Raw genomic sequence first — 16,837 nt, 5'->3', positions numbered from 1 at the left:
AAAATGCCCCAGGCCAGGCCATCAGCACGTAGCAGTAGCAGGAACAGCTAGCATTTAGACCACGTGAAGGTTTGCCAAGCCCTTTACAAACGTGATCTCATTTGAAGGAAGAGAAAAGGAGAAGAGTGAGTGGCCTGGGCTGCCATTCTTGACCTGCGCCTACTACAAATGTCACCTGTTAACATTTTTTCCAACCAAAAGAGGTTTGGAGCTAGGGCAGGTGCACATGTGTGCGTGTGTATATGTGTATAGAGATTGTAAACAAAAACTGGCAAGAAAGATTCTGATGTTCGGTTCTTCAAGGTGATAGAGCTGTCCCATTCCCCCCCCCCCCCAAAGCTAGGCTAAAAGGGTGCTAAAGAGCATCAGTGCCTGACCAGAATGTTATTTTCTCCTTCCCACTTCTCTCTCTCACCCTACTTCTGCCCTTCCTCTCAGACCAAAGGACCCCTGCCAGCGGGTACCATTCTGAAGCTGGTAACGTCAGCAGATGGCAAACCTACCACCATCATCACCACCACCCAGGCCAGCGGGACTGGAACCAAACCCACCATCTTGGGCATCAGCAGTGTCTCCCCTAATACCACCAAACCGGGCACCACCACCATCATCAAAACCATCCCCATGTCGGCTATCATCACCCAGTCCGGAGCGACGGGTAGGGGCGTCGGGCAGGGGCCGCGCGATATGTACCCGAATACAATTACTCTCCAAAAGTCACCCGACACAACATCCTGGGTGTCCCCCAATGGGCTGAATTCTGAGTCGGGGTATAAGGTCCAGGCTGGTGAGTAACTGGATTACGAGGCTGGAGAGAGCAAATGGGGCAGTTTGAAGTTCTCTTATTTTCCCTTTTTCTTTTTTTTTTAAAGCTTTAGGGGGGAGGTGGCAGGGTAGCTGTGACTCTTCCTGTTAGGACACTTGGAGGGGTGGAAGGTAATAGACTTGGGAGTAAAGCACTGGCTGAGCCACAGTTGACTGAAGGTGGGTTTTAAGGACAGAGTTAGCAGTTGTCTTCTATCAGAGCCTGACCAGGTACCTGGCTTTCTTTTCCTCTCCTCTCCTTCCAGGTGTAACCAGCAGCCCTGGCATCAAATCTCCCATCACCATCATTACCACAAAGGTCATGACATCGGGCACAGGCACACCTGCCAAAATCATCACTGCTGTCCCCAAAATCGCTACTGGACATGGGCAGCAGGGCGTAACCCAGGTACGGCATTCCTACCACCCCACAGGCATCATCCTAATTCAGCTAGACTCTTGTCTTCCTCCCACCCTTTGAGAATATCTCAAAGCTTCTTCTGCCTTTCTTGGGGCATTCTGGAGTACTTGCCAAGGATTGCTTAGCCCTCTAACCTTTGGCATTACAGGTGGTGCTGAAAGGAGCTCCTGGACAGCCAGGCACCATCCTTCGAACTGTTCCCATGGGCGGGGTGCGGCTCGTTACCCCAGTCACAGTATCAGCTGTCAAGCCTACTGTCACCACCCTGGTGGTAAAGGGCACCACAGGTATATGTCTGGCAGACAGGAGGGAGTCAGGTCGAGCAATTGGCCGGCCTCTACATTCTACTAGTCTAATTCTCCTGCCGCCTCACAGGAGGGGAAAGGGGGAGAATGGCATGGAGGTCATGTGCCCCTAGGTTGTCTGGCCACAGAATCGTGCATGGGACCCAGGTATCCTTCCTTGAGGGCACCATCGAGCACCTAGATGCTCCCAAGCCCATTCCGATATCATGCTTTCACGTTCAGCTCACTTTCAAGAGCCTCTTGGGTCTTTCATTTTTCTCTTGCTTTTTCATGTCCCACACTCAGTGTATTTACCGTTGCAGAATCCCCCAGGGGACTGTTTTCTTCTTTAAACTAATGTTCCTGCCAGTCTCAACTCCAGGAAGCAGATATATTCTCCCTGGTACCTGCCATCTCAGTTATGTACTTGCAGGAATAGGACCTACCAAACCAGTCTTAGCTAAGAGAGCTAAGACGGAGCTGAGAGAGAACAGGGGGCTCTTCAGCTCCCAGGGGTGGGAAGGAGAGGCAGGCAGATAAACTGGTGAGGATAGCTGGGAAGAAGTGGCCCCCTTTCATCTGGTTTCCCCTTCCCTCCAGGAGTCACAACCCTTGGCACTGTGACTGGCACGGTGTCTACCAGCCTCGCAGGAGCAGGCGGGCATAACACCAATGCCTCCCTAGCCACTCCAATCACCACCCTGGGGACCATTGCCACCCTTTCGAGCCAGGTGATCAATCCTACAGCCATTACTGTGTCAGCTGCCCAGACCACTCTGACAGCGGCAGGAGGGCTCACCACCCCCACCATTACCATGCAGGTAGGCCCTTCCTCCACTGCCACTCAGCCAAACAGCTCACCACAGAACTGATCAGTACAGTAGCATGGTGAGCAGGCCAGGCTGTATGGTAGGAGAGCTGAATTCTCACTGTACAACCCTGGGCAAGTCCTTGGCTCTTAGCTTCCTGTTGAATTATCTCCCATCTAACCTCACATGGCAGCATTAAGTAAGGTGAGGGGAGAAAACCTCAGTACCATGTGGATAAGACTTTCAACATTTCACTAGTGAGTGGGGTATGGTCTCCTGGATTGGGGGCGGGAGGAACACCTGACTTCTGTGTTTGTGTGAGTGACTTCCTTCATTTCTCCACTCTTCTCTCCCTCCCTGTGCACCCCTCAATACCTTACTGGACTTCAGAAGTGGGACTCCCAAATGAGTCTGAAGGGCTGGGGTTGGCTTTCTCACATGCATCCCCAAGGCTAGCACCACAGAAATGTAGGAGACTGGCCCAGCCTCAGAGCTGAGCCAAAATGGAGAGAATTTGGGAGGATGGGAAAAGAAGGGGATGGCATGAGAAAAGAGACTTGATGGACTGGGGGGGTTTCTACTTCTGTTTTTTCCTAGCCTGTCTCTCAGCCCACTCAAGTGACGTTGATTACCACACCCAGTGGAGTAGAGGCCCAACCAGTGCATGACCTCCCTGTCTCCATCTTGGCCTCACCTACAACAGAGCAGCCCACAGCCACAGTTACAATCGCTGAGTCAGGCCAGGGCGATGTGCAGCCCGGCACTGTGACACTAGTGTGCTCCAACCCCCCCTGCGAGACCCATGAGACAGGCACTACTAATACAGCCACTACAACCGTAGTAGCAAACCTTGGGGGCCTCCAGCAGCCAACCCAGGTCCAATTTGTTTGTGACAGGCAGGAGGCAGGTGCCTCGTTGGTGACTTCAGCAATGGGACCGCAGAACGGCAGCGTGGTGCGGGTCTGTTCAAACCCCCCCTGTGAGATCCACGAGACAGGCACCACCAACACTCCCACTGTGGTCAGTGCCAACCTAACAGTCCCCACACTGCTAGGGGCAGGGCAGATTGTGTGCTCCAACCCCCCTTGTGAGACCCATGAGACAGGGACCACCAACACAGCCACTTCCAGCATGGCTGGGCTGCACATGTACTCCAACCCCCCATGCCAGCCCCAGGAAACAGGTACCACCAATATAGCCGCATCGAACATGACTGGGCAGCAAGTATGCTCAAATCCCCCATGTGAGACCCATGAGACGGGTACCACCAACACAGCCACCACCGCCACATCCAACATGACTGGGCAGCGTGTGTGTACAAACCCCCCGTGTGAGACCCATGAGACAGGAACCACCAGCACTGCCACCACTGCCATGTCCAACATGGGCTCAGGGCAACCGGCAACTGCCAGCCAGCAGCGTGAGACACATCACACTCACACAACTAACACCCCCATCACAGCCCGATCCAATATGGGCGCTGGGGAGCCTGAGGGAGCACAGGCTCCTGCCAAGGCCCCATGCCAAACCCATCAGACCAGCGCAACCAGCACCACCATGACTGTGAAAGCTACAGAGACACCATGCCCAGCTGCTCCCCAGGTTTGCCCCAGTCCATCCTGTGAGCCTGGTACCACCACCACAGGTTCTATGGGGCCACCAACTCGGAGCAGCTCAGCTAGTGGGGGTGGTACCAGCACAGGCTTAGGGCAACTAGCCTTCATCAGCCGGCAATCTGAGGTACAGCATACCCATACAACAAACACCCCGACTACAGCCCGGTCCACCATGGGCGCTGGGGAGGCCAATGGGGTACAGGGGCCCACAAAGCCCCCATGCCAAACACATCAGACCAGTTCCACCAGCACCACTATGACTGTGAAAGCCACAGAGGTGCTTTGCCTGGCCGCTGCCGCCTCTTCCACCTGTTCCAACCCACCTTGTGAAACGCATGAGACTGGTACCACCAACACAGCCACTACCTCGAACGCAGGCACTCTCCAGCAGGTGTGCTCCAACCCACCCTGTGAGACCCACGAGACTGGCACCACACATACGGCCACCACTGCCACCTCCAATGTAGGCTCCAGTCAGCCTGGGCAGCAGATACCTGCTAGCCCTCATTGTGAGACTCACCAGACCACCTCCACTGGCACCACCATGACAGTCAACTTTGGTGTCCCACCCTCTGGGGCCAGCCCCTCCCAGAAGACCCTGGAGGCAGCCTTAGCTTCTGCAGCAGCACCAGCCCCCTCCCCAGGGCAGAGGGTGTGTACCAACCCCCCCTGTGAAACCCATGAGACAGGCACCACACATACGGCCACCACTGTCACCTCAAACATGAGCTCAAACCAAGGTGAGTTAGAGGCAAGTGATCCTTTCATTCAGGCCCCCAACCCTGATTTTAGAACAGGAGTCTGGAATGGGAGTTCCCCAGGGGGAAGGAAACTTGGATTTGTTAGATGCCTGGCCCCAAGTCGCATCTTAAGGTACCTCTGTGATAAGTTGGGCGAGCGGTATTGGTTACTTTACAGATGAGGAAACCAGGCAAAAGTCTTAAGGTCATGTACCTCTGGAGTGGCACCATAGGAGCTAGAAACCTTACTCCTAACTCAAGCTTCTTCCATTGGGCCCCACACCTCTTGTCCCGCTTCTCCAGAGTCTCAAGGGAGAGGTGGAAAGTATCATTAGGCCCTTCCTTCACCAAGTGTACCCCAGCCCAGCTTTCCTTCCCAACCCACCTGTTTCCCTTCCCACAGACCCACTGCCAGCTGCAGGCAATCAAGGGGAGCCAGAGAACACCCAAGGAGAAAGCATGGTCACCACCAGTTCCGGGACCATCACCACAACGGTGTCTTCCACCCAGACCCGAGCTGTAACCACTGTGACCCAGTCCACACCAGTTCCTGGTCCCTCAGTGCCGGTGAGAAGCCATTATTAGCCCTCCCTTTGCAAACCAGAGGGCTTGGGGCATGCTCCTGGGCAAGGCTCTTATTCCTGGCTCCTCGTGTCCTGTTCTGCGTGAAGGAGCATTGTACTTTTGGCTACCAGTGAGGCTACCATGGACCTCGGACAGAATGTTGGGGTTGGACCAAGCAAGCCCGGCTGGGAAACAGGAGAGGGACGACCTGAATACAGGCTGAAGTCTGGCCTGTCTTGTCTGTCCAACATCCCAGCATACAATTGGCATCCCCCTGCCCTGTTCCCATCCCAAGAAGCCCCCCACTGACCACGGGCTCTTAGTTCTCCCTTACCCATGTGGATAGACTCACTTTTCCCTTTGTCTTATACCAACTTTTGCTCCCAGCTAGACTTTTAGCAATCCCTTTGCCTTAGTTGTCTTTGGAATTGCCATTTAGCAAATTCTGAATCTACCTTTCCTTGGCCCCATGTGGCCCCTGGGGTGTCTAGTGTTGACATTGCACTGGTCTCCCTTGTCTAGTCTATCACTTCCTCCTTCCAGCATGACATCTCTTGTGTCCAATCCTTCATCTACCATGTGTGACACTCGGTGCTTTCTCCCTGGGTGTAGAGGGCAGGGCGCTACACACCCATGCCATTATTTTGGCAGGAAACAGATGGGATGGAAGAAGAGCAACTTGGGTGGGGGGAGGGCTGCCAAGCCGTGCCCAGCAGGTCAAGAGGCCCGAGGGCCTGAAGAAGCAACCATTGCTAAGCAGCAGCGTTGGCTTCTTTTCCTAAGCCCCCTCTCATCTCAGCAGCAGCTTAGCTACAAGGAGGCAGTATTTGGAACTTCCATTTTGTAGAGGTGAAGCGGCAGAAACTCAGAGGTTACTATGGTTACAGAAAATGAGTTACCAGAACCTTGGCACTAGAACTTGTGTCACCAGCCCTTTTATCCACATCAAGGCCCTCCCAGTAGGTCGGTCTTGCAGCTTTCACAAGTCCACCTCCCTACCTCACCCCTCAACAAAAGCATAACATTTTAACATTTCTGAGGAAAACCTTAGGACATAAATGGTTTGCGATCGTTGATTCTCATCTGACTGCTGCCTCCCTCTAACCTTGTAGAACATTTCAGCAATGACGGAGATGCCTCCTGATGCCATGGCTACAGAAGCATCTGTCTCAGCCACAATAGCAGTGGCTGTGACTGGCACAGACGCGCAGGAGGTGGCCCTCTCGGCCACAGACATTCTCCAGCCCTTAGAGGAGATCCCATCTGAGACAGAAGCTCCACAGCACCTCTTACAGCCCCGCTCTGCTCCTGGAGGGGAACAGGCCGAGGGCCCATCGGCTACTCACAGCCCTGACCTACAGACAGCAGTGGACATGAGTGGGGCTGGGGCACCTTCCCCAGGTCAGGAGGCTGCCAGCTCAGCAGTAGTGACTGCTGTCATGGTACAGCCACAGCCGCAGCCCGAAGTGGACCAATTGTCCCTGCCCCAAGAGCTGATGGCTGAGGCTCAGGCTGGCACCACGACCCTTATGGTTACAGGCCTTACCCCAGAGGAACTGGCAGTGACAGCAGCAGCTGAGGCTGCAGCCCAGGCAGCAGCTACTGAGGAAGCCCAGGCCCTGGCAATCCAGGCTGTGCTCCAGGCAGCCCAGCAGGCCGTGATGGGTAAGTTTTTGGCAGAGGGAATCTAAGTAGAAAGGAACTCGGGAAGAGCCACCCATACCTGTTTTAGGTAGGGTTTAGATTTAGACTCTGGAGTCAGTGAGGTGGCAGTGACCTATTTATTAAGGGGCGATGTGATATAGCAGGCTGGTGTGGAGGCCCGAGAGAGGGCCTGCCATAGATAGGCCAGAGCTCAAAACTAGCACACGCAGAGATCTGAGCTGTTTGAGATCCTTTTGGCTCTAAGGTTTCAGGGGATTGAGTGGGTGGATGGTAGGCAAGAGAGACCAAGTGTGGGTAGAGGTTTGAGGAGGAGGTAGCAGTCTGAGCAGAAGAGGCTGTCAAGAGCAGACCAAGAAGCTGGGCCACTTAGCTTAAAGCCCCGGTTGGTGCTAAAGAGCAGCAAGAAACGAGGGTGGCAAGGTGCGCAGCATCCGTTTGCACCGTCCTCTCATTAGGTGATGGGTGGCACTGGAATGGGGTGGTCTCTGCTGACAGCCTGGCAGCTTAGCCTTCCTCCCCAAACCTGGGGGAGGTAAGGGACCAAGTGCGCTAACTGCCACCTGGGGAGTCGGGTCTGATGTCATTCCTGAATCGGCTAGAGCTCTGATTGGTGTTCCCTTTGGCTCTGGAGCAGGTGCTGGCGAGCCAATGGACACGTCAGATGCAGCCGCAGTGGCACAGGCAGAGCTGGGGCATTTGACAGCCGAGGGCCAGGAGGGGCAGCCTACGTCCATCCCCATTGTGCTGACCCAGCAGGAACTTGCTGCTTTGGTACAGCAGCAGCAACAATTGCAGGAGGCTCAGGCCCAAGCCCAGGCTCAGGTGCACCACCACCACCACCACCACCACCACCTGCCCACTGAGGCTCTGGCCCCTGCTGACAGCCTCAATGACCCAGCCACGGACAGCAATGGCCTCAGTGACCTAGCCAGTGCTGTCACCAGCACTGTGGCCCTTCTGCCTTCCACAGCAACAGAGAGTAAGTGGGCGCCTTGGCCACCCGAATGGAGTGTTGGCCAGGAGTAATGTGGGGATCACTCTGGGATCCTTCCAGTGTTGGGGCCTGAACCGATCCTTAGGGAACACTGTTCTTGTTGCCTGCTGCCAAGCTCCCCCCCACCCCCTGCCATCACCTTCAGACCTAAGGTGACTTTCAGCCCTTTCCTCAGGGAGCAGACAAAGATAAGAAGCCCCTGGAGGCAGCCGGCCTTAAATGTTTGCCTGTGTGGGGTGGAGTGATTTAGAGGGAAGAGACCTGGATTCAAGACTCACACCCCAGGCTTCTCTCGAAGTCCTCTTCGCAGTGAAGTCTGCTTCACAGTTCTTCACAGTGAGAAGAAAACTCATTTAAGGAAGAAGGCGACAGCCTGAAAGCATGTGCCCTTACGTGTCAATGGCAAAGGCCCCACCCCAGGGGCCTGTTGCCTCTGGCAGTCTCCGCGGGGCCAGGATAGCAGCTGTGGAAGAAGGTGCGGGGCGCAGGATGTGAGAGCCAGGTCACCTTAGGACCTCTTTCATCAGACACTTTGTTTTCCCAGGTTTGGCTCCATCCAACACATTTGTGGCTCCTCAGCCAGTGGTGGCTAGTCCAGCGAAGCTCCAGGCAGCTGCTGCCCTGGCTGAGGTAGCTAATGGCATCGAGTCACCAGTGGGGGTGAGTTGGGTGTGATGGTCCTTAAGGGAACACAACCCCTCCAGATGTCCTTGAGGTTGACTTGATCCCTTGATTGTCTTCCCTAGAAACCAGATCCCCTGCCCCCACCCATGAAAGCCACAGCGAAGAAGGAAAACCAATGGTTCGATGTCGGGGTCATCAAGGGCACCAACATGATGGTGATGCACTATTTCCTGCCTCCAGATGATGCCCCGAGTGATGTGAGTGCCCCCAGGAGTGTTTGTCCCCTGACCTCAGGTCTGGGCCTGGGTATGACGCAGAGCCACCCCAGGTTCACTAGTAACTGAGTTCTTCCCTGTTCCACTGTCATGTCCCAATCCCTGCCATCTCTTGCTAATGAATAACCCCACTTGACTGGAGTCAGATGTCTGAGTCTGTTCATTAGGTACAGTGGTGGGACCAGAGAAAAGGTTCAGCCACTGTCCTTTAGGCTTTTAGGTGCTAAAACAACTGGGGAAGAGGGGCAGTCATTCCCTTAGTTGAAGCAACAGCTTGTAGGTCCTTTTGTATTGACTTAAATTATCAGCTTCTCTCCTCTCTCCTGTACCCACTGAAAGGTGGGAAACACCAGGTAGGTAGCCTCAGCTGGTTAGCAGTTAGCTATATTTTCTCTTCCCTTACCCAGGATGACTCAGGCACTATCCCTGACTACAACCAGCTAAAGAAGCAAGAACTCCAGCCAGGCACAGCCTACAAGTTCCGTGTCGCAGGTATCAATGCCTGTGGCCGGGGGCCCTTCAGCGAGATCTCAGCCTTTAAGACTTGTCTGCCTGGCTTTCCTGGGGCTCCCTGTGCCATTAAAATCAGTAAAGTGAGTATTAACCTGAATCAGTCCTCTTTACAAAGCACCAGAGACAGCTGGGAAGGCTTATGGTGAACAGAAGTGGATAGTGTTCACTTGGGAAGGTTCTGAGCTGGGAGTTGGAGGGGTGGAGGGATAGGGTTGAATGCAGGAAGCGTGTTTGTCTGCCTGGAACACAGCCATAGGAAGGCTGAGCAGCAGTGTGGTGTGTGAGCCCCAGACTTCAGACATAGTCCTAGTGGAATTACCGGTCCTACTAATCAGTTGTATGATCTCAAGCAAGCCACCATCTCCTTTTTAAGCCTCAGTTTCCCTACTTAGAAAGTGAGGTTGAACTAGATCACTGACATCCCTTCTGTGAGTGTCTTGCTGTGATCTAGTGGGAAGTGAGGTAGGGGAGCATGTAGTTGCGTTTCAGGGTCCCAACCTGTCTTAAATTTTGGGTCTTTGGTTAGTTACTGCTTGTTCCCTCTTCTGTAGTAAAAGCATTTGTGTAGTGGTATTTCAGGCTGACAATGGTAGCCTTGAGCCTTTGGTTTTTTACTTCTCTCTCTCTCTCTCTTCCTGCCTCCCTCTCTCTCCCTTTCTCCTCTGCCCCCCAAGAGTCCAGATGGTGCACACCTCACCTGGGAGCCACCTTCAGTGACCTCAGGCAAGATCATTGAGTACTCAGTATACCTAGCCATCCAGAGCTCCCAGGCAGGTGAACCGAAAAGCTCAGCCCCAGCTCAGCTGGCCTTCATGCGGGTCTACTGTGGGCCCAACCCATCCTGCCTGGTGCAGTCCTCCAGCCTCTCCAATGCCCACATTGACTATACCACCAAGCCAGCTATCATCTTCCGCATTGCTGCCCGCAATGAAAAGGGTTATGGCCCTGCCACACAAGTCAGGTGGTTGCAAGGTAGGCACTGTCCATGGGAGGGGAATCAGGGGCATCTGGGCAGGGTCTGGCAATAGGTTGGGCTTCTGTCAGACAAAGAGGTATGTGCTCTGTAGGTCATCCATTATGCCGTGGTGCTCTGCCTCCCCTCCATGGGGGCGGTAGAGGGTTATTATCTCAGGAGAGACAAAGAAGATGTAATCCTTTCCCTTGAGGAACTCGTAGTCTCATGGAGAAGATATTTGAGGAAGGGAGAGGGCAGATAGGAGACTAGGGGAGGGGGGCAGCAAGGACCAATATAATATAATATAATATAATATGATATAATATGATATAATATAATATGTGTGTGTGTATGTATATATAAAAATATGTGTTGATCCAAGGTGATTCCCAACTTGAGTCCGAATGGAGAGCCTGAAGAAGGGGCCGTGTGCTCTGATGAGGGAGTTGGGGTGCCAGCACATGGTATTTTATGTGCAAATGAAAATGGTGGAATTGAACAGGTTTGAGAACAGCGCAGCACCAAACTGCTGTCAAACTTGTGTCTGCCTTGAGGCCTGATCTCCTCATGTGTCTGTGCCACCTCTCCTCACCACTCCCATTCACCTCCTTCTTTCCATCCTGTATCTTCTGTTGCAGAATCTAGCAAAGACAGCTCCAGCTCAAAGCCTGCCAGCAAGCGGCCCTTATCCTCGCCAGAAATGTAAGTGGGGCCTCCTGACTATGGCTCATGAAGGCTTGGGGAGGGGAGTGTTTGGATAATGGGGGGTAGATCTTAGTTCCACTTGGGGGTGGGGAGGATGCTAGACACTGTTGATAGGAAGGTCTTAAAAATCTGAGAGAAACACTGGGAGCCTGTCCTAACTCTTCTCTCCCTTCTCCCAAGGAAATCTGCTCCAAAGAAATCCAAGGCAGATGGCCAGTGAACGGCCCCTTCTCCCAGATGCCCGCCCCTCTCCCCGGCCCCCTGCTCTGCTTCAGAGATGCCGCCTGCTGCGCCTTGTGCAACTTCTCCCTCCCCGGCCCCTCTACCCCGGCACCTTTGGAGCCTCCCTCTGCCCAGTTTCCTTGCTCTCCGTTTTTTTGGTTTTTTAAGGGGTAGGGAGGACAAGTTATTATGAAGAAAGCACATTTTAATGTTGGGTTGGGAAGGGAGAAAGAAGAGGAGAGGCCTCCACACACCCTGGCCCGCTGTGCTGAATTGTGCATGCAGTCCTAAGCTTCAGAGACAGTAGGGGGCCCCTTGGGAAGGGGAAGAGAACAAGGGGCCCATTGGCAGGCTCCCTCTGCCCATGGATGCTCTCCACAGCAGCAGTCCCATGTAGGTTTTATGCTTGCTCCATATTCATAACCTTTGAAAGAGAAACTAAAATTCCTTTTTAAAACAAACATTTCTTCCTTCTTGGTTTCCCTGGGGTTGCAGAGGAGATAGGTATGGGTATGGAGTAGGAGGAGGAGGAGGACATGAGCCACAAGAAAAGCAAAGGACACACCTAGCCTTCCTCCTTCCCCTCCTCCCCCTCCCCATCCCTCCCTCCCAAGACCATGCCCTGAGGTCCATCATTGCTAGGCCAACCTCACGGGCATTTTTTGTCTTTTTATCCTTTTAGTTTGCAGCCACCCAAGTTCCTTAAACTCGCCTCAACCCTGTTCCCTCCAAGCCTGTGATTCCCCAGGACCCTGGCATCACAATCTGCTCCTCCTCTTACCCCTGCACAGAGCAGAGGGCAGCATGGGGGGCATGGCTTGGTCTAGAAGCTGCTTTGTAATGCCACACTAGGGTGAGGGAGCCCCAGACAAGTTTGGGTCAGGGGAAGGGAGGAACTGTTATCATTTTTTTTTTTAAGTAAAAAAATTGAAGAAATGAAGTTCATTTTTATTACTATCTTATAGTATGTGGGGCTTTTTTCCCTTGGGGGGGTGTCTTTTAGCAATGTACAAAATGGATTACTTTTTTTTTTCTGGTTTAGTGTCAGTCTTGGCAGGGATGTCCTGGGGGCGCTAAACTGGCCAGGATGAGGAGAGAATGGCACCCCTAGCTAGTGCCCACAGAGACTTTAGATACTTTGGTTTCTCTTGACTGCAAACACATTGCATGTTGCTGGTCCCTTAACCTTCTGCTGGTCTGGTTCCCCTGAAGGAAGAGGGTATGTCAAGTTAATTGGGAAGAAGGAGGCAGTAGCAACAAGGCACACAGCAAACCCAGACCCCTGATTCACCAGGAAACTTGGGAAATAAGTGAACCCTAAATTAGGCTGGTTTTCAGGAAAGGTAATGTTAGAATATGCTGCCTCCCCTGTTGCCCCCAATCCCTTTATGTTTGAGCTCCCTCTAGACCCTGCCCTAACCAGCTAGGGCCGGTTCAAACAGGAAGTGTTTCTGGTGTAGGATGGGGTCAGAGTAGACAGCTGCCCCTTTCTCCTCCCCCAAACTTTTGTATTTTGAGGGGAGAAGGGAATTGAAAGGGAAGAGTGGAAACTTGGATTGGAAGAGGTTGGAGTTTGGCAGTTGGAGGGGGATGGGGTGCTCTTTCTCAAAGCCAGCAGCTCCGGCCTACAGATTCCATGAATTTGTGGGCCTTGCTCTCCAGCTTCACCCACCTGCTCTCCTGAAGAGTAGAGCCAGTGAGTCGGGAGCTAAACTCAATGTAACAAGGCAGGGTGGCTGTGGGGAGTCAAGCTCCCTAGTGCCCAAAATCTGCGTTGGCAAAGTGAGCACTTTGAAAAATGCTGTACAAAAATAATTTCAAACAAGCAGCCAACCTTGAGGACCTGGCTAGGGTCTCTCCTCAGTTCTTGGGCCAGCCTGAAGAGGTAGTGATCGATATCCTTTTCCCCCCTCACCCAAGGTACCCTCTTCACCCCTCTGCTGTTGGACCCTACAAAACTGCAGGGCCTCTGTTCTTTTGTATTATAGTATATTTCACTGTGGACGACTTTACTGTTTAGTCTCTTAGATTCCATTTGCCTGGTCCTGCCATCTGTTTTTCTTCATCTTCTACCACCCACCCCCTTTAATTTCTCGCCTTTTTTTTTTTTTTAAAGAACAGCTGTTCTATCTTCCATTGTAGAGCCCCCCTCCCCCTGTGACTCAATATTACCCTAGTGCTATGTTGTTTGTGCTATTTTGAACAATAAAATACGTTTTTTTGAAATAACCATGTGGTTGTCTTCTCCCCCACCCACAATCCTGGAACTCTCCAAAGATCATCCCCAAAGGCCCAGAGGTGGAAAACACATGTTCCCGTGCTCTACCTCTGCTCTCCAAATGGAAAGTACAGTGCTTTGTTTGGGTTACTCAAGTCATGGGGCCCAGCTTAGAGGGAGTTTCTAGCCTTCCTTTGGAGTAAAGCTTGCTGGGTAAGCTTGCTACCCAGGAAGACTAGCTTCGGAGGCCCACTTCTCCTAACCAGCTGTTTGGCTTTGGACAGGTCACTTTCTGGATCACAGTTATCCAATCTGTGAAAGGGGAGAGATGACAAAGGTGACTTTTAAGGTCATCTAAGGGGCCACCTTAGGTTATATCTTGAAGTAATGTATTACAATCCATTGGGTCCAAGTTCCCCTAGTATAACATGGAACTGAGCACATGCACCAGGAGGAAAGGGGTGGAGGACAGGGTCCTGGGTGTGGGATGGAATGTCCCAGTGTGTCTGGGGGTGATATAACTAGCTGCTTTGCTACTTAAGGCTTCCCCTGCTCAGTTCCCTCTTTGCACTCTTTGCTGTGAGGAAGAGGGGACCGGGACAGGGACCTACCAACATAACACATTTGGGGACAAAAATGAGTTAGACTCTGGGGTTCCCTCCTCTTGCTTATGTCACCTGCCGTTGCTCAGTTTCCCAACTTGATCAGAGAATGCTAGAGGCAGAAGAAACAGGTCATTGGGTCCAATCTCATCTTTCCCCAGCTAGTTAAAAAAGTGAAGGTTTTATACCAAGTTGATTTCAGAGCTGGGTCTAGATCAAAGTCCCTTTTGTACCTGAATTGGGCTTTGAGCTGTCCTGAGGGCTCAGGATGCTTATTTCCCTTTAATAGGTCTGAACCCCCAGTTAAGGATTCCACTTCGCCCAGTCTGAAGCTGAGATCCCTCTCTGGCCTCTCCAGTTCCTTCCCTTGCCCTCTTCCCCTTAGTTGCCTGTTTCTGAGGCCCCGCTGAGGAAATCCTCTATCACGTGGGCTTCCAGTCATCTCCCTTCTGTGCACGCTGCAGCACTTGCCACTAGCACTGTCTTGTTTCTCTTGGGACTTCTCTTCCTGACCCCACCACTAAACACTGGGCAAGATTCGCCAGATTCTCAATGTCACCTGAGAAGCTGGTCTAATCCAGTGAGCAGGTTAGGCTAGATACCTGGCTTCTGAGATGCCTTGCAGCTCTCCTCCCAGGAGCCTACACCCAGCGCTGCTGGGGAAGTAGAAGGGGCATCCCTGGCCCCCCAGAGAGCTGTCAGTCTGGCTGGCGAAATGGGATTCACCCATAGGCACCACTCCAAAAATAGGGCGGTGTGTGCTTTGGGCCAGGCTTGTCTAGAGGGAGTTCAGAGGAAGGAGAGACCAAGTCAGCCGTTGGGAAGGCTTCAGAGCAAAAAGTACTTTAAGCTGGATCTTGAAGATCGGGACAGATAGGGATTAATAAAGAGCTGGGGGTGGGGAGCAAAAAAGCAGAATGAGGGAGATATCAGTGGTTTCAGGAGAAGGTATGTGAAAGGGAACAAGGGGATGTAAAACTGGAAAGGTGAATTAGGACCAAATCATTGTAAAGAGCCTTTAATGCCATGCTCCAGTGGTTTGGACTTTATCCTGTAGGCAGTGGCAGAAGCCATGGAAACCTGAGTAAGAAGGGGACATGATCAAATCTGTGCTTCAGAAAGATGGGGTAATCTTTGGACAACAGGACGGCCTATTCCAGTCCCTGGGCCCAGGGCCACATGTCCTCTCCTCCACCCCCACTTCCATGGGCACAATGCCAGCTGGGCCCTGTTCCCCATGTCTCCCCTTCCTCATGGCTATCTGCACCACAGCCTGCAAGACAAGTGCTCTGTAGATATTGATTTCCCTGGACATGGGCAGTGCTGAACCTGATTCCTTGACCTCCCAAGAAGAAACTAAATACAGCTCATTATTATAGGCCAAAGAAGGAGAAGGTTCCTCACACAAAAGCATTGGAGAAAGGTCCCGTTCTCCCTCAGCCTGGGACAAGAATGTCGGTTGCCTAGGTAAATATCTCCATCCCAACCTATCGAGAATAAGTGGTACCCTTCCTGGCCCTTGCCAACTACACTGGTGACTCCCCCCTTGGTAGTAATATGGGCTGCTGCCCTGAGGGAGTGTTCCCCTGAGCACCTTGATGGGGTGCTTTTATTTTTAAATTATTTTAAACATTTTTAAATTTTAGTTTTAGTTTTCAACATTCACTTTTATAAGATTTTGACTTCTAAAATTTTCCCCCTCCCCTCCCCAAGACTGCATGCAATCTGATATAGGCTGTACATATACAATCATATTAAACATATTTCCACATTAGTCATGTTGTGAAAGAAGGATCAGAACAAAAAGGAAAAACCACGAGAAAGAGGAAAAAAAAAGAGATAAAATAGTATGCTTTCATCTGCATTCAGACTCCATAGTTCTTTCTCTGGATGTGGACAGCATTTTTCAATATAAGGTTTTTGAAATTGTCTTAGATCTTTACATTGCTGAGAAGAGCTAAGTCTACCAAAGTTAGTCATCACGCAGTGTGGCTGGTAACTGTGTACAATATTCTCCTGGTTCTGCTCATTTCACTCAGCATCAGTTCATGTAAGTCTTTCCAGGTTTTTCTGAAGTCCACCTGTTCATCATTTCTTATGGAACAATAGTATTGCATTACATTCATATACTACAACTTCTTCAGCCATTCCCTAATTGACGGGCATCCCTTCGATTTCCAATTCTTAGCCACCACAAAAAGAGCTACTATAAATATTTTTGTACATGCAGGTCTTTTTCCCTTTTTTATGATCTCTTTGGGATACAGACCCAATAGTGGTACTGCTGGGTCAAAGGGTATGCACAGTTTTATAGCCCTTTGGGCATAGTTCCAAATTGCTCCCTGGAATGGTTGGATCAGTTCGCAACTCCACCAACAATATATTAGTGGTCCAATTTTCCCACACCTCCAACATTTATCATTTTCCTGTTTTGTCATGTTAGCCAATTTGATAGGTGTAAGGTGGTAGATGGGGGTGCTTCTCGATCACGAATGAATGAATGAATGAATGAATGAATGAATGAATGAATGAATGAAAAAGTATTTACTAGGCACTTACTATGTGTGAAACATTAAGGATACAAATAGAAAATTAAGACAGTTATGGGACTGAAGCAGAGGCAGTTAACAGGTTACATCTCTGAAAGGCCTAATGGTTACTAGATCAGGCCGAAAGTACCAAGCCTCTGCTCAGTCAGCACTGTGACACAGTGGATAGAGTTCCAGGCCTGGAGTCAGAAAGGCTCAGTTTCAACTCTGGCCTCACATACTTACTAGTGGTGTGAGCCTGGGCAAGTCATTTCACCCAGTTCACCCCCATTTCTAG

General features: G+C 51.6%; 1 protein-coding gene across 1 annotated transcript in view; it reads left to right on the top strand.

Moving 5' to 3' along the window:
* Positions 1–13,420, top strand: part of HCFC1 (host cell factor C1) — a 29,164-nt gene extending 15,744 nt beyond the window's left edge. The window contains exons 13-26 of the mRNA XM_027845805.1: positions 439–658; positions 1,071–1,213; positions 1,374–1,512; positions 2,110–2,330; positions 2,916–4,674; positions 5,078–5,241; positions 6,351–6,903; positions 7,538–7,882; positions 8,442–8,557; positions 8,644–8,778; positions 9,204–9,389; positions 9,984–10,281; positions 10,903–10,966; positions 11,150–13,420. Of these exons, the coding sequence (XP_027701606.1) occupies positions 439–658; positions 1,071–1,213; positions 1,374–1,512; positions 2,110–2,330; positions 2,916–4,674; positions 5,078–5,241; positions 6,351–6,903; positions 7,538–7,882; positions 8,442–8,557; positions 8,644–8,778; positions 9,204–9,389; positions 9,984–10,281; positions 10,903–10,966; positions 11,150–11,189 (4,383 nt within the window). The 3' untranslated portion in view covers positions 11,190–13,420. The remainder of the gene's footprint in view (positions 1–438; positions 659–1,070; positions 1,214–1,373; positions 1,513–2,109; positions 2,331–2,915; positions 4,675–5,077; positions 5,242–6,350; positions 6,904–7,537; positions 7,883–8,441; positions 8,558–8,643; positions 8,779–9,203; positions 9,390–9,983; positions 10,282–10,902; positions 10,967–11,149) is intronic.
* The last annotated feature ends 3,417 nt before the right edge of the window (positions 13,421–16,837 follow it).

This window comes from Vombatus ursinus, unplaced genomic scaffold (genome assembly GCF_900497805.2).
Source record: "Vombatus ursinus unplaced genomic scaffold, bare-nosed wombat genome assembly UNPS02015024.1, whole genome shotgun sequence".
In the NCBI taxonomy this organism is placed as follows: Eukaryota; Metazoa; Chordata; class Mammalia; order Diprotodontia; family Vombatidae; genus Vombatus; species Vombatus ursinus.
The sequence above is the reverse complement of the archived record's forward strand: the minus strand, read 5'-3'. Positions and strand labels throughout refer to the sequence as shown.